Source organism: Lissotriton vulgaris, chromosome 7 (assembly GCF_964263255.1).
Source record: "Lissotriton vulgaris chromosome 7, aLisVul1.2, whole genome shotgun sequence".
NCBI lineage: Eukaryota > Metazoa > Chordata > Amphibia > Caudata > Salamandridae > Lissotriton > Lissotriton vulgaris.
The window spans coordinates 1,755,062,490-1,755,083,866 of NC_141695.1; the positions used below are offsets into that span (position 1 = coordinate 1,755,062,490).

Below are 21,377 nucleotides of genomic sequence, written 5' to 3' on the forward strand. Positions count from 1 at the left end.
TAAAGCTTCCTATGGAAATTAACATGGAGAAAAAGTGTTTATGGACTCTCCCCCTTTTTCTCCTCCCCCTTTTTCTCGGGGCCCACAAGTTATTGCCAAATGAAAAAACGCTCTTCCTATAGAAACTAGGTTCTAACTACGGGCGACTGCCATCAAGAGGTTATTTCAGATTCAAAAATCCTTAAAAACCGCATAAATACATACCCAAAACAATCAATAAAGTTTCTTAGAAAGCATGGCTACTCAGGTGCTGAGTGTGGGGATTGGGGTGTAGATCTACGGCTTGGCCGCAGAGCCAGGTCTTGAGGTTCTTTCTGAATCGCGGCAGCAATGGGGATTGCCAGAGGTGTAGACCAAGGAGTTCCAGATTTTCACAATGAGGTAGGAGAATGAGTTTCTTCTAGCTGTGGTCTTGTGGATCTGTGGGATGGTGGCTAGGGCCAATTGGGCTGAGTGGAGATGTCTGGTGGCAGTATAGAAGGAAAGGCGGTGGTGGAGGTAAGCAGGTCCGGTGTTGTGGAGGGATTTGTAGGCATGCTTGAGAAGCTTGAAGGTAGTTCTTTTGTTGATAGGTAGCCAACGAAAGTCTCTCAGATGGCCGGTGATTTGGATGTTAACCCCCTCCAAGTCAGGGGCCACATCTCTGGGTGTATGTACTGCTCCCTTAGCACTAGATAATTCAATTTTGCTGCTATCATCTGATCTGGATTCCATCCCCAACTCAGCAATGGTCACTCTCTGAGCTACACACTTTTCTTTTTTCTGGGATGAGACACTTATAGTTCAAGCCTCTCGAGCTCCAAAGCCAGCTCCCTCATTATCAACTCATGCGCATACTGCATCCTCTTTTTCTCTAGGGCCAATTTCCTAGTTTGCATCTCACATTCTAACCGCCCTCTTAACTTGAACTTGGCCAGCTCCAATTTGTGCATCCTGTTTTCTTTCCGTCAGCCAGCTCCTCTGGGGACAGGCCTCTGGCAGAGACACTGCTACCTGCTGGGGAGGTTACTCTCCTCCCCTCCCAATCATAATCAACAGATGTTGTAGATGCTGCTTTACTCATGGTGATTAAACTTGGCAGTTCTTTGCAAAATTAGAAAATCCCAGGAAAAACAATCTTCCAAAAAGGATGTGGTCGTGATTTGGTCTGCGCTCACTAGTGTTCACCAATCACTGTATCTGAGTCACAACTGCAAGTCCAGAATCCTCACCGCTGACCAACAATGTTAGATTTGGGGGTCTCTAGTTGGCACAGGTAGGTACTTGTGACAAAAAGGGACCCTTGCCTCTAGTCAGGGTAAGGGGGTACACTCCTAAAATAACCCTTGCTCACCCCCTTGGTTGCTTGGCATGAGCGGACAGGCTTATATCAGAGGCACTGTGTAAAGCATTTGTGAACACATACAGTAATCAGATGGACACCACACAGGTTTTATATCAAAAATAAGTATTCTTTATAAAGACTTATCACAAGACCACAAACAATAAAAATCCACAATACTATACATAAGATGGTAGTTTTAGCTTAGTTCTGTTTAGTTCTTAAAATGGGACACTTTGAGTCAATGTACCTTAAGCTGCGACACGCAGGGCAACGAAAGTGTTGCATCGATGGTAATGCAGAAAAGATTCAGTGCAAATAAATAAAGATGGCTCTTTCTCCTTGATGCAACACGCTTCCCTGTGATGCAGCGGCGTCTGCGATGATGTCGATCCTCTCTCCCGGTGATGCGAGATGCTTGACACGATGCGACATGCAACAGGCCCTGCGGCACGTTTTCCAGTGATGCAGCGGCATCTGCTGCGACGCCAATCCTTTCTCCTTGCGATGCAAGTTGCTTCCATAATGGTGCGAGCTGCGACAGGCTCTGCGACACTCTTCCCGGTGATGCGGCGGCGTCTGCGGCGACATCAATCCTCTTCTCCCGCGATGAGCCGCGACAAGCCCTGAAACACGCTTCGTAGAGATGCTGCGGCATCTGATGCGACGTCGGTCCTCTACTTCTGCGACACGCTTCCCCGTGATGGGGCGACGTCTGCGGCCAAGTCGATCCTCTCCTCCGGCGCAGTCCTCAGGCACAGTCCTATTCAGGTCCTAGGTGCAACTCCTCCCTCCCATCTAGATGCAGATCTCTCTATTCACCACTGGGCGAACTCATCCTGTTTCCTGGAATCCCCCAGCCCTGTCACTCAAACTCCAGACAAGGAATACACAATCTAGCAGAGGCAGGCTTGGGTAGTTAGACAAGAAAATACCTACTTTCTAAAAGTGGTATTTTCAAACACAGAATGTTAAAACCAACTTCACTAAAAGATGTATTTTAATCTTCTGAGTTCAGGAGTGTGAAGTAATTTGCAGGAAACAGATGATTGTTTGAGAAGATGTGGATTATTAGGTTACATGGATGTGAGTCATGCGAGAAGTTGTCCAGCTCAAACAGTAGTTAGCTCAAGAGTAAACCTTAAACATTCCACAGTAACTAAGCAGAGCAGAGTGTTCTAAGGATCATTAGCATAAGGCAATGGCAATATACAAGACGGTTACAAGGCTTAACATGTAGATTGCTACATTACCTCCTTTTCTCCAAACTGAACAAAACAAAACGAAAATAACTAAATAAAAAATAAAAAAAAATAAACACTAACAAAATCTATCAAACAAAATCACCTTGAGGTTAATCTCTATATCTCGCAGGTTTGATTACATTGCGAGAACTCTTTCTAACAACGTCCATAGTGGCAGGTTTACCGGTAGAAACAACTCTTGGAACATGAGCTTTGACTTTAGCGACTTTGTTCAGATTCCACCAATACCCACCTTCAACTTGAAAAGCATTTCCCACAATCTTAATGACTTTGACAGGATCCCCAAACTTACTATCACCCTTGTTGACATGAATAGATTTCTTTATTCTTACAATGTCTCCAACTTTCAAAATGGTTGTCTTTGATCCCTTTTTCAGATCAAAAGTAACTTTCTGTTTGACCTGAGTAGAGTAAACATTTCCCTTTACAACAGCCATCAGTTTAGTTACATCAGAATCAACTTTAATCCATTTAGATATCCACCCTGGACAAAAAGACGTATTAGGTTTCCTTCCTCTCATCAATTCAAATGGGGAAACTTTAGTGGATGAATGGGGTGTATAGAACCAAATCATACTCTTAAATGATTTGGCAACATCGTGATTATTAGCCTTGGCCCACTTGACACAGTCACCAACCACTCTGTTCATCCTTTCCACTAATCCGTTACCTTGAGGATGATAAAGTGAACTTTTCACATGCTTGACTACTGAATTAGACAAAAAGAGCTCAAAATCATTACTAACAAATTCCTTCCCATTGTCCGATACTAACGTTTCAGGAAAACCTTCTCCAATCAAAACATCACTCAAAAAATCAATAATACTTTTCGTGTCAGCTTCCTTAACAAGTTTGTACTCAGGCCATTTTGAGGCATAATCTACTAAAACTAAAATAAATCCTGAATTTCCATTAGGTGTGAAATATGGCCCCATTACATCAATTCCCTGTTTGGCCCAAGGACGATCAGGACACTTAACAGGCAATAAAGGAGGAACCCAAGTCTAAAGACTCTTATCAGGCGACTTACAAATACAACAATTTGCCACAAATTCATTCATATCTGAATCCATTCCGGGCCACCAAAACGTATCACGAATGCGACGTTTGGTGAAAGAAGAACCAAGATGTCCTTTGTGAGCTCTTACAATAATGCCACTCCTGAAAACATGAGGAGGAATAATCTTTTCATTGCGTAACAAAATTCCATCCTCAATAGATATTTCTTGTTCAATTTTAAAGAAAGGTTGAAGTGAAGAAGACAAAACTTTCTCACGTGGCCACCCTGACCTGACAAAATCCTAATTTAGGACAATATCCTAATTTAGGACAAAATCCTAATTTAGGACAAAAACCTGATTTAACACAAAATCCTAATTTAAGACTACTAAATGCCTTCTGTGAATACCAAAAGTAGTAAGTTTAGGATTTTGTCGTAAGTTAGTTCTGTGAACCGGGCCCAACTTTTTAATATGGGAAGGACCAGTGGAACAATTGGAAGAATGTCTAGCTTGGCTAAATCTGGGAGACCCCAATTTGAAATTTACCTCCCAGGGGAGTAAAGAAAAGGTAGCATTTCTAGATATTTCTATAAAGCAGAATATGGGGAAGTTGGAGATGGAATTGTATACCAAACCCACAGACAAGAACACCCTTCTCCATTACTCGAGTTTCCACTCGAAATCACAGAGGGATAACATTCCCTTTGGTCAACTTCTCTGTTTATGGAGGAATTGTTCCACTTTGGATGATGTTTATAAACATGCTAATGTGTTAAAAATGAAACTTCATGATGGGGAATATCCCAAGAAACTGATTTCCCATTCATATTAGCGTGCCCGTTTTCATCACAGTGAGGAAATGTTTAATGAAACAAGGAATAAGAAAAAGATGACGAAAAAATATTTGTAAGCCATTACTACAAGATTAGCAATAAAGTAAAGAATTTAATAAATAGGGTTTGCGAATTCTAAATGATGGTGAAAACAATAGATTGGAAAAACCTTTATTTGCCTTCAAAAGAAATAAAAACCTTAGAAGTCATCTACTACATAACTATAGGGAAAGAACAAATATTCAGCAGTTGACCTTGAACAACAAAGTGGTGAGAGTGAACCTTATATAAATGCAGGAGCTTCAGTATATGTGATCAATATAAAGAGGCCATGTAGAGAGTACATAATGGAATGAAGATAACTGCATGTACCTTCAATAACTGCTGTAGTAATAACATGATATATCTGCTCAGATGCATCTATAGATTAGGCTTTGTTGGGGGAAACGAGCAGGGAATTGAGGGTCAGAGTTCAAAAACATAAATCAGCCATCAGAACGGCTAAACAAATTGCCCCATGGGTAGATCATTTTCAGAAAAAAGGCCACAGTCATTTGGACTTTGAATGGTTTATTATAAAGAAAGTCACTACAAACAGGCAGGGGGAGGCTTGATGAGAAGAGAAAACTCAGAGAGCAATGGAGCATCTCTAGATTAAACAACATTAGAAATGGATTAAATCTCAGAGAGGAACGGTACAAATTCATTACATGATTTAAAAACAGGCTATGAAGTCAAATAGTGTTTCTTATAAACAAGGGAACCCCATAAAGTTGAACCTGGGGTAGAACGATAGTTTTGAGGAACAATGGTTCAGAGAAGGCCTAATGAGGTCCTAGGGTGAAAAGTGTAAGTAGCGAGTATTTAATAAACGCTAGGGAGCGAAAATTGTAGGTACAAGTAGGAATTTTTATTTTCTCTTTCTTTTTTATAGCTAAACATAAATATTTTTATACTGTATTTCAGGTGCTCAAGTGAATAGTACGGTGCAGGACGTGACATAAGTGATCAAAGTGAACGGACTGTCACACAACAACAACAAGGTTAAAAACACAACAATTATATACAATAGAGCGAGTGAAATTCCTTGGGTGGGTCGACGGCGTTTCGATCTATATAACTTTAGATCATCATCAGGACTGATGAGCCTCCTGAAACTTGCCGATGCGTTATCAGGCAAGGATGGATTTTCTGGCAATGCAACTGAATTGGTTGTCGCTTTCCGGAGAGAATATTGGTTTAAATCAATTAAGATCTCTCAATGGGATGATCCAAGTAGCGCTCAGTCACTTATAATTTGGACGAGGGTCCTACTTGAATTGGAAAATTAAAAGAATTGACAATCTAGAAGAATCCGGTAGCGCGTTCGTCATTATGGTAATAGGTAAATATTGGCGCCTGTAATTAATACCGGCGTGTAGGCGTAGCAGGAAAGGGGGTCCGAGTAGCCTCTCTTGCAGCTGCAAGAGAGGCTACTCGGACCCTCGTCCAAATTATAAGTGACTGAGCGCTACTCGGATCATCCCATTGAGAGATCTTAATTGATTTAAACCAATATTCTCTCCGGAAAGCGACAACCAATTCAGTTGCATTGCCAGAAAATCCATCCTTGCCTGATAACGCATCGGCAAGTTTCAGGAGGCTCATCAGTCCTGATGATGATCTAAAGTTATATAGATCGTAACGCCGTCGACCCACCCAAGGAATTTCACTCGCTCTATTGTATATAATTGTTGTGTTTTTAACCTTGTTGTTGTTGTGTGACAGTCCGTTCACTTTGATCACTTATGTCACGTCCTGCACCGTACTATTCACTTGAGCACCTGAAATACAGTATAAAAATATTTATGTTTAGCTATAAAAAAGAAAGAGAAAATAAAAATTCCTACTTGTACCTACAATTTTCGCTCCCTAGCGTTTATTAAATACTCGCTACTTACACTTTTCACCCTAGGACCTCATTAGGCCTTCTCTGAACCATTGTTCCTCAAAAGTATGAAGTCAAATAGGGCAAGCAGCTTAAATGTAGATATTCAAGATGGATCTTAGTATAGATAATGTATGTGACAGCTGTGGGGCACCTTGTAGTGCCCTTCGCAGTTATTTCCTTAAAAGATCCTTTAGGTCTGGTGGGAGATCAAAAGAACTTAAAAAAAAGAGTTATTAACTCTTAAGGGTATTGAGCGGAATAAGTATAAGAATTTTGGGAGAATCGTCATCTTTATAATGTTACATCTACCTATTATGCTTATGAGTAATTTATGCCAGTTTCTTAGCATTTTGAGAACATTTTGACGCAGCATATCATAATTTAAACTGAATATACATTTAATCTGGGATGAGATACAGATTCCATAATAAGTGATTTCGGGACATACCCCTATAATAGACCATTCTGGTGTAAAGTTTGACAGCACCTGCGTCTTGTTAGGGTTCAGTTTATATCCAGAGAAAGACCCAAATATTTCTAACTCATCGATAATTAGTTCTAGAGAGTTAGCCGGGTCCAATGTAAAGATAGCAATATCTTCTTCATTAGAGTTAACTTTGAACGCATTGGGTCCCTGGCGTAGTGGCAGAATATTTTCGTTAGCAAGTAATACTCGTATGAAGGGTTCAATATACAATGCGAACAATAATGGGGAAAGAGGACACCCCTGACGGGTACCTCCATGTATACAGAAAAGTGTAGATTAGGAACCTGCATAATTCAGCATAGTCTATGGTATGCAATATAGAGCCTGTATCTATGTAAGGAATTGGCCCGTCATTCCAAATGAAATAGGAGTAGGCCATAGGAAACCCCAAGACACATGGTGAAAGGCTTTTTCTGCGTCTAAGAGTATCATGCCTAATTTACTAGCAGATTGTTTTGCATAATTAAAAGACATTATGGCTGTATTAGTGTGGGCAGAAGTATCTCGACCAATTATAAAAACCATGCTGTTGATTTTAAACAAGTCCTGACTTCAAGGAAGCTAAGCGATTATCCAAGACTTTAGCATATATTTTGGCATCTACATTAATAAGAGATATCGGGCGATACGAGCCACATTCTTCAAGTGGTTTACCTTTTTTTTTAGGAAAAGCACAATATTCGTAACATCCCAGGTTAGTGGTACGGTACCGATATCGCCAATCTCTTGAATAACTTTAGCAAAAAGTAGAACTATGATATTCCTAAACCTTTTATAGAACTCAATAGGTATCGAGTCATATCCAGTTGGCTTACCAGCAGGCAGTGAAGACAAAGCAGCCAAGAGTTCTTCAGGTAAAATATGTATCTAGGCATAGCTGGGCAGTTTCTTCTGCTTACAAACATGGAAGCAAAGCCCTTCTTAAATAGTTAGAACGCTCTTCGGCTGCTATTGAGTCCCATTGAACATAGAAGCTCTGGTACAAAGATGCAAATTGTTTAAGTATCAGAGCAGTTTCCGTATGGAGTGAGTTATCCACTCCTTTGATAACGTTTATTACATTTTTAGCCTTATTATCAGCCAAGTGGTATGCTAGTGTCTTTCTCACCTGTTCATCATTTTCGTACTGGAGAGATCGGTGTTTATTATAGGAAGCAGCTATTCTTTCCTTTAGTGTGCCTGCTAATGCTGCATGTGCTTCTACAAGATTGATATAGATCTGTATCTGGTTAAAATAATTTTGCCTGACAGCTATTCCATGACTTATTTCTAAATTGGCTAACGTTAAACAAGTAGCCATAATAGAAACTTCTCTGATTTTATTCCCTTGTAATATAAATTGTTGTGTTATGCCCTTATATACGCCTTCATCAAGTCCCAGATGACACCCAAATAGGCAGTATTAAGATGAATGAATTCTGGTAATAGTTTCTCCATATGTAAGATATATTCGCTATTTGTCAGTCGATACCGTGGGAAGAAAAAAGGACGCCTGATTTGCTTGTCGGCTGTGTTTGAAAGGAAAATAGAATGGGATTGTGATCTGATGTAATATCTGTGCAAACTTCAATCGTAGCTGACTGAAGTGTGTTGTTAATGGCCCAAGCCATATCTAATCTTGAGTACTGCTTGTGTGGGTGAGAATGGTATGTATGCCCTGGGAGGTTTGGCTGTAGAGCTCTCCATATATCCTTTAAGTTACTTAAGCGTGTGAATTCAAGAATGGATGCCCGTCCTTTCAGCATTCTTAAAAGTGTTTGTTGAGTAGTAGAATACACAGAGTAGTTCATGATGCAATTAAAATCACACATAATTATTAAGACTCCTTGCCATTCCAAAATAGTTAGTGTTAAGAAATTAAACATCTCAGGGTCATCAATATTAGGCCCATAAATAACTACTTAAACATATTTAGTGCTCAAAATTTCAAGTTGGGCAATTATCCATCTCCCCTTAGATCTGCTGAGACCTGGTGAATTTTATATGTGAGCGTTTTATTAGCTAAAATGGCACCTCCTCTAATCAATACACTTTGAGATGTACACACTACTGTTTGATATCCCAGGTGGTTAAGCAATCCCCGAACCTTATAAGCCAAATGAGTTTCCATTAATAATATCAGATGACTTTTATACATATTTAGATCCTCATGTATCAATTGGTGTTTTCGGCAGACATTCAATCCAGAAACATTCTAGCATAAACATTTAATTAGCCCCATAATATTTAAAAAATGTATCATACACCATTGATTTGCTTACAATACAAGTAACGTCCTTTAAATAGACTTTGAGAATTCTGCCTACAGATGATGTAGAAACTCCTACAGTCTGATTCTCATCCACAACATTTTGCCCTTCAAAATTGGTACCCCCCTTGCTTTTACCCAGCAACCCCCTCCCACCCCATACACCCCTACCATCACCCACCCTATGACTATGAAAAGAAATCACCCCCTCACTGCTGTCGCTGAAAGGACAGCCTTCGAGAAGCATCGCACCGAGAGGAAGACCCCGCCACTCAAGTATTTAGTGTAAGTAAAAAAAGTAAGAGAAGCAACCCACAGAGATGTAATGATGAGAAAGAGAAAGAACAAAAACCCCAAGCAGGTAATTATTAGGTTATTTGGAGGCCCCCTGTCGCCATCTGGCTAGGACCAGCTGAGCATCCTGCTCCGTATATGCCAACTGTATTTGCCCATCTTTAATGATTTTTAAACAAGCAGGTTCCTGTAGAAAAATCTGTGCTCGTTCAGCGTTTAGTGGGTTAATAAGTCAACGCAGTTTCCATCGTCTATCCATAGTGTTCTTACAGAAATCTGATCTAACAAAGATGGAGAAGGATTCTAGACGGATAGGAGAAATAGGTTGAGCCTTGATTGATACTGCCTGCTTCAAAAGTTTCCAAAGTAAATAAGGAGAGGCCTGGTAAATCGTCCTGCAGGTTTGTTGGAAATTAATGGTAATCTACATGTTCTTTGTATTTGGCTGTCCCTATCCCAGTTAGATAAGTCAGGAAAGGTCTTTTGAAACAATTATACGACAAATGCTCGATAATCTGATCTCTCTTCACATTCTGGCACTCCGAAAAGCCTGAGTTTATCGTGGTGTTGCCGGTCCTCAAGATCTTCAATTTTCCCCTGTAAGAACTTGAACTGGTTTAATTGTGCTTCTGAAATTCTTGCTGATCTGGTTGCACATTCTTCCATTTCCGCTACCCGCTGCTGTAGTTCCATAATGTCCAATGCAAGTAATGCCACTTTACCGTTATCCTCAGCAAGAGACTGTTTGATCAATAAGCTATCAGCCCTAGTCTGTGTATAATATTCCTATGCATCTTCTCTTTGGACTTGCAGTGCTTGAAGGATCACCGAAATAGAAGATTCAGCAGGCCTAGAGCTCAGAGCAATGGGCTCGCTATTGACCTCAATACTTGAGAAAATTGGAGAGGCAAGGGGAAAGTAACCAGTCCCAAGTGCTGAGTCGTCATTTGCAGTGGAGCCCATCATAGTAGAAGCAGCTAGTCCCTGACTAGCATCTTGATGCACACCTTTTGATTCAGATCCCATACCTGGACCATAACCGTAGAGTCGGGATATCAAGTTTTTTACTTCCCCCTTTGCCGTGACCCACTTGCGAAGAGGACTACTAGCTGAGGCAAGCTTACCGGCAATGATCTTGCTGTCTCGTGAATCGCCTTGCTTGTCAACTCCATTTTCATAACACCTTGTTATTTTGGCTTTAGCATTGCCTTTCTTGAGATTGAGTGACAAGTTGGCTAGTTCAGAATGCAATGTCTCGTCATTTTACAGCAAGGTTGTTTAAGCTGGTATTAGCATTATTCGGGCTAGCAGTATCAATAGAGCTGTTACTAGGAGAGTCAGTAATAGTAAATGGGGGAGGAGTTGTATCTTCCTGCTGAGATACCGAAGTAACAGTGCCGCAAAACCCATCCTTAGACGCATCCTTTCCAGCCTGCCCACCTCAAACATCAGGCTTCACCTTTGCCGCATCTCCCAAAGTAATGCTAGGTTGATGCATTATCTCCCCTTGAGGGTTATGTAAGGGAGTTTGGTAGGTTGTTTATTGTTCAGCCAGCTGCCTAGAGGTTTGTCCTGTCTCTTCACCATTTGGCTTATAGCCCTCAACAGTCGAGTTGTCATCTTTACCCAGGGGGAATGACTGTAAGGTTCCCAAGTTAGAGGCAGGTTGAATGTTTAGTAATAAAAACTCCCCAGAACCAGAGAGAACAGCCCCTAAGACAGCATACACCATCTCATTTTCCAGTGGGGGAATCACCATGCCCCCAGGATTAATGACTTAATTCACTTTGTCTGACTGTAATGCCTTCATGATTGGACGGCCGACTCTGGAGGGGACAGATCGCGTTGTACTACCTTTGTGGTAGAAGGGTGTGTGTCATCCTCCGTATTGGAAAAGCAAGCAACCTCAGCCATTGTTGTTGCAATGCTAGATCCAGCACGCCCTCCCCTTTGGAAGTTTGTTTTCAGTGGAGCCATGCTTCGAAGTGAAGCTAGGGCGGATGCATGTCCCCAGGAAAACCAGCTGAGAGAAGAGCGCTGAGAGCCGGGCAGACCACGCTGGATGAAGATCCTAGTTTGCTGAGGCGTCCAGGCAATCAGGAGCAGCATCAGGTGAGTCAGTAGCAATGGCCCCATTTACTTTAGTGATAATAGAAAATCCCCAATTGTTTGTTGTATTCGAGCCTCAACAGTTTATACATTGCTGAACATAAATGAGTCTTCACATGCCTTTTTTGTCCCCTTGATTTCTTTCCCTGGTTTTCCATTTAGTTTAAGCATTCTGTGGTGAGGCAGCAGCAGTTGCGGGTACGAACCCTCAGCGGGAGTGTCAATCCGTCATCTTCCCTTCCCAAAAGTGCTCCAAATAGAAGGCGCAATAAGTAGTTTCATATGGAGGTATGAACATGCACGTCGGGTAAACAAATTGTTGAAATTCCCATTCAAGGTGGCCTTCAGCTCCCCAATTTTAAACTATACTACTGAGCTTCTTTTATGGGCCGGTTGCATAGTCTCCTCTCAATTCAGGGCCAAGACTTCAGTCACCAATTCCTTTTAGGTGAAGACTGTCGTAGATTTCTTTATCGTACCCATGACCTGAACTACTTTAAGAGAGTGCGTTTCAAGACTCTCAGGGATTTAGGTACTATCTGGTGGGAAATTCTACCTAGATACTTCCTCCCGATATATCATGACAGATATCCTCTTTGGGACAATCCACTGCTGCCAGGCGTCTTCCAAGATAGTGTTGGGCTAAGCTAAGGTTGGGCTAAGCTTCAGATTGATAGACTCAGAGACCTTTATGACTGCAATGGCTTTCAAACATTTCAAAGCTCACAAGATATGTTTTCAATCCCATGTCAATATTATTATATATATTTACAACTTAGAGACTTCTTTTTGAGAACACAGGCCTTATATCTGCAGAGACATATGATATCCTGGCATTTTTGCAGGATATTCCTTGAAAACATGTAATCCGTACAGCATACCAATATCTTTGCCAGGATAGAGTCGGTCTATGTTTACAGTTAGCTTTAAAATGGATTAATGTCCTGCCAACTAATGTCACCCCATCAGAGGTAAATGATGCTTTCACAATATTAAAAGAGGCTGTTTGTTCAACTAACTTAAAGCTACAACAATTTAGAACAATATGTAGGTTGTATTGCACCCCAGAAAAGAATGTTAGCTGGGGGAGTCCAGGAGGAGGATATCTAAGCAATAAGGTGAATTGCTCAAAATGTGGACTACATGCTGCAAATATCGTACATATGTTTGTCACATGTCCATTGTTACTGACATTCTGGCAGTGAGTTAGACATGCTTGTAAAGACCGTCTTGGTTTGGACCTAGTCTTTACCACACAGGAGATTATGCTGAGATATAAGGCAGATCACAGTTATGCATGACGAGCCCTGTTTTTTATCATTTTAGATACTGCCAGATTAGCTATCCCTAGGGCTTGGATTTCTCCAAGGCCCAGTAACGTTGCAGAATGGTGGGCTACATTTGCAGAGACTTTTGAGAGGAAAAAGGCCTTGGTTAAAACTAGAGGCACTAGCTCACTGCTGAAATTTTAGGCTGTCTGGCATAGAATGATAAAAGATTGACTGAAAACAATGGGATTCCCCACTAATAAATCTGTGGGTTTATAATCCAAAATATTCTTAAATTCATGGCTCTAGCTGTTTGTGTATAATTGCTAACTTCTTTTTTTTATTTCTTTTCTTCTCCTATTATATGAACTCTTACATATGCACTGTAATTATCATATTGTTAATACTTATGATTTATGTCTACCTCCCTTGCCTAAAACAAAAAAATATATAAAAAAAGAAAAGAAAAAGGGAGGTTTAAAATAACACATAGCTGGTTATGCACATAACTGTGAATCCTGTGGTTCCCCTTAGAGTTAATAATACGAAATGTACCAATAAACCTTCAGGGCCGTGAAGAAAACTAATCTAGAAAATAAATGCCCTGTTTAGGATAGCTGAGTATAACCATATGGCAGAGAACGAGCCGTTCTAACATGGCCGCTAGTATAACTAGGCCATCTCCCACTGATGACTAAACAACCTGAATAGTTAATCATTAAGTAATAGCAATATAATATAGATAACGAATAGATGATCGTGTTGGGTATAACTCAGCTTTTTTTAGGACACTGAATTCCAAGTATGGGGTGCTATATGTAATTGTATTTTATTTGGAAGTATTAGGAAAGGTTCTAATATGGCGCCTCTCATAACATAAAATAAACCTCTCATAATGTAATAAATTACGTCGGTGACCTTTAGCCTAGGAAACGGTAATATTTAGGCAACGCACGTAGATGGAGGTAATATTTGAATACACATACAGGAAGAAAACGACAAACGTGTCCCGGATAAGAGAAGGTAAAGCGGTCCTCGCAAAACAGAATGTAACTAAGGGAGGGAGTGCTGCACCCGTGTATGTGATATGGGAACTAGCGGTAGTTTATTCTATCAGATTTTTACTGAATAAGACTATTGTAAAAGGAAATTAGACCCTGCTATCATTGTTGAAAAAGAATGCTAAGAGGGGCATTACTGGTATTTGAATACAGGAGCCGCCATCAATTGTAGGTAGCATGCTGGTAGAAGAGCAAGCCGCAACCGCGTAGAAAACATTGCCTCAAAATAAAGGTAGTACTGAGGTAGTTATTGTGTAATATATCTTTTAAAAACAATTCTCTCTTCTGCTTCTTTTGAAAAAAATGTAAGCAGGATAATATGGAAAACAGGAATAGAGTTAAGGAACATGCCATTCCCTTTCTTAACTTTTGACTATAAATGAATGTGGGGTGGAGAGGTAAGCATGACATTGTGACATCTGTCTCCAATATTAGGTTTTGGAGCCAGAAATTAATATATAAGACAGCGCCCCGCATTGGACCATAATATGATAAGGAGTAATTACAGCGGTGCAGGCCTACAGGAGAGGTTATTCTCTTGAGAAACTGCATTATATCTCTATGGAGATATGAGATTTATGACACATCAGGAAAGATTGAAGGTAGGACACATGTAAGGAAAATGTGTATTATATACTTACAACTAATTTTTTAATGGGGATATATGGGAATGAGGCATAGATGAGTGATACCCGCTATAACATTCTCCCTTACTCTGCAGAATAAAGCCCATTGGACCATACAGTCTCAGGCAAAAGAACTTTACAACTATAAAAAGGAACCAAAAGGTTTTTCGCTACATCAATACGTGAGTTTAAATTTTATACTCAATTGTATATGAGGCGTTGGGGATAACTTTGGCCCACAGTTGGAAAATTGATATGTGAGAAGTGAGCATGATCCCTAAACAAGCAATAAAAGAGAGATTTTTTCTTTGATTTGGAATTATGTAAAGAGATATTTCTGCAAATAATTGTTTCCTCCATATGAGGATAGGATGCAAGAGCGTTAGTGAGAATGATGAAAAGAAGGAGAAAGAATTGGGAGATGTAATGAGACTGAATGAAAACCCTGGGACATCAACAAGATGGTTCATGAATTTAAGGATATGGAAAAGTAGAATTTATATGCATAGCAATGGAAGATTTATGATTTGACTGTAATTATATTTATGTCTTATGTCTTATGTTTTATGTTTCTTTTATAGGCACTAGAAATGTTTTGAAACTACAGGAGAGAACTATTTTATCCTGAAGTAGCTCGCTCTAATTACTGGGACTCCACCGAAACGTGTCGATGCATAGAAACCTTATTTTACTAAATCTTAAAGACACTAAGTGGCCCATTTGGATGACGGGCGGACTTCGTCCGCCCACCATCCCGTTGTGAAAATGGACCGCCCACCATAAGGGCGGGGGTCTCCTGGGTGCTATTAGGATGCGCCCGCCACAGTGGCGGGCGCATCCTGTATCCCTAACATTGTGGCGGGCTGTGCACTCAGCACCGCCCGCCACAATGTTAGGGAGGCATGTTGTGCACTTCCATGCTCAACATGGCAGGCACCGCGCGGTGCCCACCATGTTGTGCATGGAACTGCACAACCATGTGCACCCCCACGCCCCGCCCCCCCGGAGTCCCTGGGGGCCCGCATGCCTTTCTGTGGTGGCATTGGCATTCCTAAATGCACATTGTAATATGGCTGGCAGTGTCAAACAGACACCGCCACCATATTCCAGCCTTTTCCGCCCGGTTACAAGTCGACCGGGGCGGAAATGCGGCGGACGGTCTTTCCATCAGCTGTGGACCCCCCCAGCAATAATAATACAGCGGGGGTCTTTTCAACAGGGATGGTGGGCGGATTGTCCCCGCCGGGCCGGCGGTGACCACCATTGGCCCGGCGGGGGCAATCCACCTGCCATCCTAATGGGGCCCTAAGTGACACAGTTGATATGAATGAATTTCAGATACTCTGCACTTTGTATTTTGACCCAATGGATTGGTGATTTTTCAATCAATATTTGTTTGTCTATTGTACTCTTCTGGTTTTTGTATGTATATGTGTATCTTTCTTTCACTTTTTTGTAAAATGTGTTTCTTCTTAAAAGTGCTGTGTACCTGAAGGGAATTGTGATTGTTCATTGAATAAATGTGTTTATTGTTGATTTCATCCGTTGCCTATGCATTCTGAGGATTGATTGCCTTTTAACTATATTCAACCCCGGGTCTTTTAACTGTTTTTAGTTACTGTTAAATAAAAGAAACATTTTCTTTAACATATGTAAGACATTTTTGCTATTTAGTATAACTATTGTGCATCTTATAAATAAAAGAAGATGTATACAGTCACGGGGTTCCACCTTGATGTCCCCATGGAAATATGTGGTATGATTGTGAATGGAATGCAAGTTGATTGTAGGATTCAATGAGACATATCCAAGGGGAGATCTTTTTATATGACTTGATGGTCCTTCTGTGGGTAGACAACTGACCCCCAGATTGTCATCAGAATTAATGACCATCTGGATGATACCAGACTTCATTCTCATCATTACATGTCAGTATTTGCAGCCTTCAACACACTGAAGTTGAAGTTTGGTAAATGTTTGTCCTACTATTGCGGATTCTCCACTCACCTGGTCCAAGCTTTGATCGCCCTCAACACTGTGATCACTACTCTCACTAGTTGACAGTTTATTGTTGATGAAACTGCCTCCCCACTCGCTAAAGTGAATAGGGCTGTTTTTATCTGCTTCCGGCAATACAAAGCTGCAGGCAATATAAGGCCTTTTTTTCACCTCATCAAAGGGAGATTGTTCAGGTGGTCACTTCGAGTACAGCTACTGCATTTGTTTGTCATGCCTACATTGCAAATTTCATGAGAATTAGGTTTTGTTTCTCAGGCTTCATTTACCATCCCAAATTATCATTTGTGCTGATTGGCGACTCACCGTGTTTCCAAGCTTCAGACTGGATCATCTATTTTTGCTCCAAAGATCTTGCTTTCTTTACCATTTGTGCTTAGATTGCTTTTTGATTTCTGTTCCTTACTGCTGAGAGAGGGTATCTTTCCCGGCTCTTGCAATGTTATTGTAAAAGATGTCATCTAGATGGTCAGGAAGTTACCACACAAAGGATCAGACGTGGCCAAGGCTTTGAAAGGACAGGCATTTGGACTCAGTTGTCCCACTGACAACAAGTGAATAAAAATGTTCCTCAGGAGTTCAATTCCCTCTGCAGCGGACTGTGACCATTAACCAGTTAGGGGCTTAAATGACATCCCTCAATAAGGAGCTTTGCAGGTGACTATGTCCTGGTCATTTTCATTCCATTCCACCATTGTACATTGTTGTCCTTCTCTCGTATGTTTAACATTAGTCACATTATAATTCCTTACCTGTGACCACTAACCACTGAAGCCTGCGCATCCCTTGGTGACGTCCACAAATGATGAAATCAAACTTCATCCTGGATTCAGTGGAAAGGCCAAAGAGGGGCGCCACCGTGTCAGGAGCTCCCAGAAATAGAAGTCTCCCTGTAAAAGAAAACATGTATGTTACATGTAAGGAGCATTCTGGAGAAAGCCACTAGACAGAGAAATCAGTGTTCCAACCCTCATCATGAACATGGATGGTCACATTTACATACAGCAGAGAAGAAGCAGAAGTGACTTGCAATGTAAGGAAAGAGCAGTGGTCTCTGCGTTCACATTTACAAATAAGTGGTATTTAACAGGACATTCTCTTGGTGTACAACAGCCCAGATTACAACATGAAGCTGATGCCATGCTGAATAAAAATTCCTGTTTCCTCCTGAAAGTGGATTCCAAGTTGGGTAGCATTTATCTGCGTGCTTCATGCATTTCAATTGTTACCAGAAGCCAATGACCCATTTGTTATTTGCTAATGCACAGTTTACAAGCAAGTGCTACCAGCAGTCACAGATAGAGAAATATGTTCCTAATAAAACACAGAAAGTCTTTAAATGAGCAATCACATCTATAAGTTAGCAGATGCTTGGAAAGTATACAATCCAGACACTAAGGAATATACATTTCATTCACCAGCTACCAAATCCAGGACTGATCTCACATATTTCGAAAAATACCTTAACCAATCTTTCTTTAATGCCCAAGTAGGTTAAATTTAATTTTCTAACTGTGGTCCAGTTTGAGCGGATTTAAATATGAATTTTGATAAAACCTGATCCTGCTGTTGGGGTTTCAATAACTTTTTATTGAGAGCCCAAAAATGTATTGATCATTTTATTTGTGATTCATTTGAAGCAATTGCATAGAGAATTATTATTAATTATGTGGCTAATGCATAAGTCTCTTTGAATCATAAACACACTTTTAACTATCTTATTAAGGCTGCATTGCAGTATATTCATACATCCATTATGGATGTGAAATCTACTCCTTCGAGGCTACATGCAAAATAATATGGTTGTAGTAATATAGCAGGCAAATTACTTGATTATTATCTTAAAGTTAAAAGCATAAGTCTAATATTGAAGTCATCATGGATTAATTATGACTTTTTATATTGCTTCAAAGAATTTTACGCTACATTTTACACTTAACAACATGGATTTATCAGGGAGGATTCAGATAAAATGTTATTGTACATTCCCCAGAAAATGCTGATGACTTACGAGGCCTGCCTGCATTTGAGAAGTATATTACAATTAAAGCCATTTTTGACACTATATTTGTCCTCCCTAAAGATAAACCTCCAGGATCATTTGGTTTCTCACTTGAAAGTTTTTCAGAATTTTCATGTAATCTTGTACCACAATTAATACTACTTTTTCAATATTTTTCCCTAAAAAGTGAGCCTGATGTGACCTTCCCTGAAGCCATGTCAGGCGTTATACCCAAAAAGGATAAAGACATTTTAAATTATTCATTAATAATAACATTCCAGTTTTAATTTGATTAGAACAGGCAGGGTTTGTTAAAGAAGAATATATATTTCAGATAACTCAAGAGACCTACTAAATATTATTCACAGAGCTTCTGCAATGGTTGATCCTATTGCAGCTGAATCTCTTGATGCAGAGAAAGCTTTTATTTGGGACTATATGTTCAAGGGTTTAAGATGGCATGTATTTGGTCCAAAAATGTTAATTTATATTAACATTCTTTGTTCTGCCCCTACAATCTCCAGTTTTGTTATAGACATACAATCCTCTTATTTTTCACTCAAACGCGAAACTGGACAAGGATGACCTGTATCTCCCTTACCTTTTAAATTATCTTTATAACCCTTTCCTGAACAAATATGTAGGTCTCCTGCTTTCTTTGGATATAAACTCAGAGAAATTGGAATAAAGTTCACAGCATATGCCAATGATATATTATTGCAAATGGCTAAACCATCTTTCTCCAACCCTGGTGTGTTTTAGATTTTATCTTCTTGCTTTGCTATATCTGGATACAAATGAAACCCTGGTAAATCTGAGATAATTCAGTGTAATAAATATTGTTTTAAAGTAATGTATAAAGAGGTGGGTTTTGCATGGATTGCAACTTAAATATAATGCCTAGGTATCCTCTATGGTAGCACAATTACAGAAACCATCTTGCTAAATTTGAAGGTAGCTAAAAACAAATTACGCCGTTTGTCCTAAAATGGTCACCGCTTTTGTGTCTTGTTGGGGGAAATCTGATGTGATTAAAATTATGATGCTGCCCATTGTCAATATTATTCGTTTCATGCTTCCTATTAAACTCCCTGTAAATTGTTTTTAGATCAATTGACTCTCTTCTATTCAAATTTCTATGGGGCAAGAAAAAACATGCATATCTCTCCCAAACCTTAAACTGTCTACTAGTAATGGAGAAGTCAGCTTTTCCATATCCCATGAAATGTCACTCTGCCTGTACTCTTAAACAGGTTTGGACTCCATTGTCTAAGATTCCCCTTCTAACTCAGAGTATATGGCAAACATTAGAGCTATCACTAATCCATTCTTTTACCTTAAAAGATGATATATAAATGTCACTACACATGCCACAAAACACATAACAAATATCTTATCCTGTTAATAATTACTCTAGCCTGAGGCTAAACCCTTTCTTACACATGAGTTTTCTATTCTACAAATTGATCTTCACTCCCTGTGGTACAATTCCAATTGTAACGATGCCCACCTTTATTTATCTCTAAATGGGACTAGATTTGGACCAAGATTAATTCTATTTCTGGTGCTGCCAAAATCACAGAAACGTTATATTTCTATTATAATAGGCTGTTTTAACCCCCTTGTTCTTTAAAAAAAATTAAGATTATTAATGATAATCAATGTTGGTATGTAATAAGGATAATGTTGATGTATGCATATGTTCTTCAACTGTTGTCAAATTACACTGTTTTGGCAAACCTTTGGGGAGAAATCTTTGGATGCCTGTTCAATTAAAACACCATTTGATGTAATGCATATCTTCCCTGTGTGTCTTTCATCTATTTGGGATTCAGATCGTTTTACTGGGAAATTTGTATATCTCCTTATTGCTATTACTTTACAGGTTATAGCTTCTAATTCATAAGATCATAGTAATGTCAGTTTTCGTAGGTGGTGTAACTTGGTTTGTTGTAACCTTGTTTATGTTTATGTTTATATTTATGTTTTGGCAATTTGTATAGCACGCAATTACCCGGGGGTGTCTTGGCGCTTAAAGATTCAGAAGATAGACAAGTGGAGTACACATTAGTGTGTAAACAACCAGGGGCCTCATTTATGAAAAGTGACGCATCGCTGCGTGAAAACAGCGATGCGTCACTTTTCACTGCGCACTCCTTGCGACACCAATGATGCGTCATATTTAATGTATGGCGCATCATGTCGCAAGGACTTACAGATACGTCAGTATTTCTGACGCATCTGTAAGCGCAAAAGTGACGCATTGCTGGAGTGTGTCACAAAAGTGACGCAACTCCAGCAATGCGTCCTTTCACATGGGGAAAGCCCCATGTGAAAGGGCTTGCATCAGTCTTACGCCTGCTGTGAGGCAGGCGCAAGATTTTGACGCAACAGCATCCTAAAAGTGACGCAGTGAAATCTCATAGATTTCACTGCGTCACTATTACGAGGCTTTTCGCGGGGGAACGCCCCCTCTGCATACATTATACCTGACGCAGGCATAATGGGGCGCAGGGGTTTAAAAAGTGATGCATCTACCTAGATGCGTCACTTTTTAAATATGGCGCAACAAGGCGCATTTTGTACGCCGCTGGTGCGTCACAAAATGTGACGCACCAGCGGCGCAAAACTGACGCAAGGCCTTCATAAATAAGGCCCCAGGTTTTTAGTTGCTTCCTGAAGCGGAGGAGGATGGAACAGGTTTTGATGATGAGGGGGAGAGAGTTCCACAGTCTAGCTGTGGAGATCACAAAGCACCTGTCGCCCCAGTTTGTTTTTTTTGTTCGTTGAACGTTAGGAAGCTGTGCTGAGGCTGAGCGAAGTGTCCTAGATGGTATAAGTGGACGGAAAGCATATTTAAGGAACTGCGGGCCTGAGTTGGTAATAGCCTTGTAGGCGATACAAAGTGCCTTGAAC

At 40.2% G+C, this 21,377-nt stretch overlaps 1 protein-coding gene across 16 annotated transcripts in view; it reads right to left on the bottom strand.

The window, feature by feature from the left end:
- LOC147706588 (cell adhesion molecule CEACAM5-like) overlaps positions 1 to 21,377 on the bottom strand; it is a 274,782-nt gene that overhangs the window by 223,052 nt on the left and 30,353 nt on the right. For 14 of the 16 annotated variants that reach the window (XR_015297670.1, XR_015297672.1, XR_015297676.1 and 11 more), the window contains exon 2: positions 17,212 to 17,349. Coding sequence is in view for 7 of the 16 variants with exons in the window: in XM_086933068.1 (XP_086789194.1) it covers positions 17,212 to 17,281 (70 nt within the window). In the remaining 9 variants the exon portion in view is untranslated. Of the gene's footprint in view, positions 1 to 17,211; positions 17,389 to 21,377 lie in introns of all 16 variants that reach the window. The other 2 variants (XR_015297673.1, XR_015297671.1) reach the window with 1 other exon arrangement.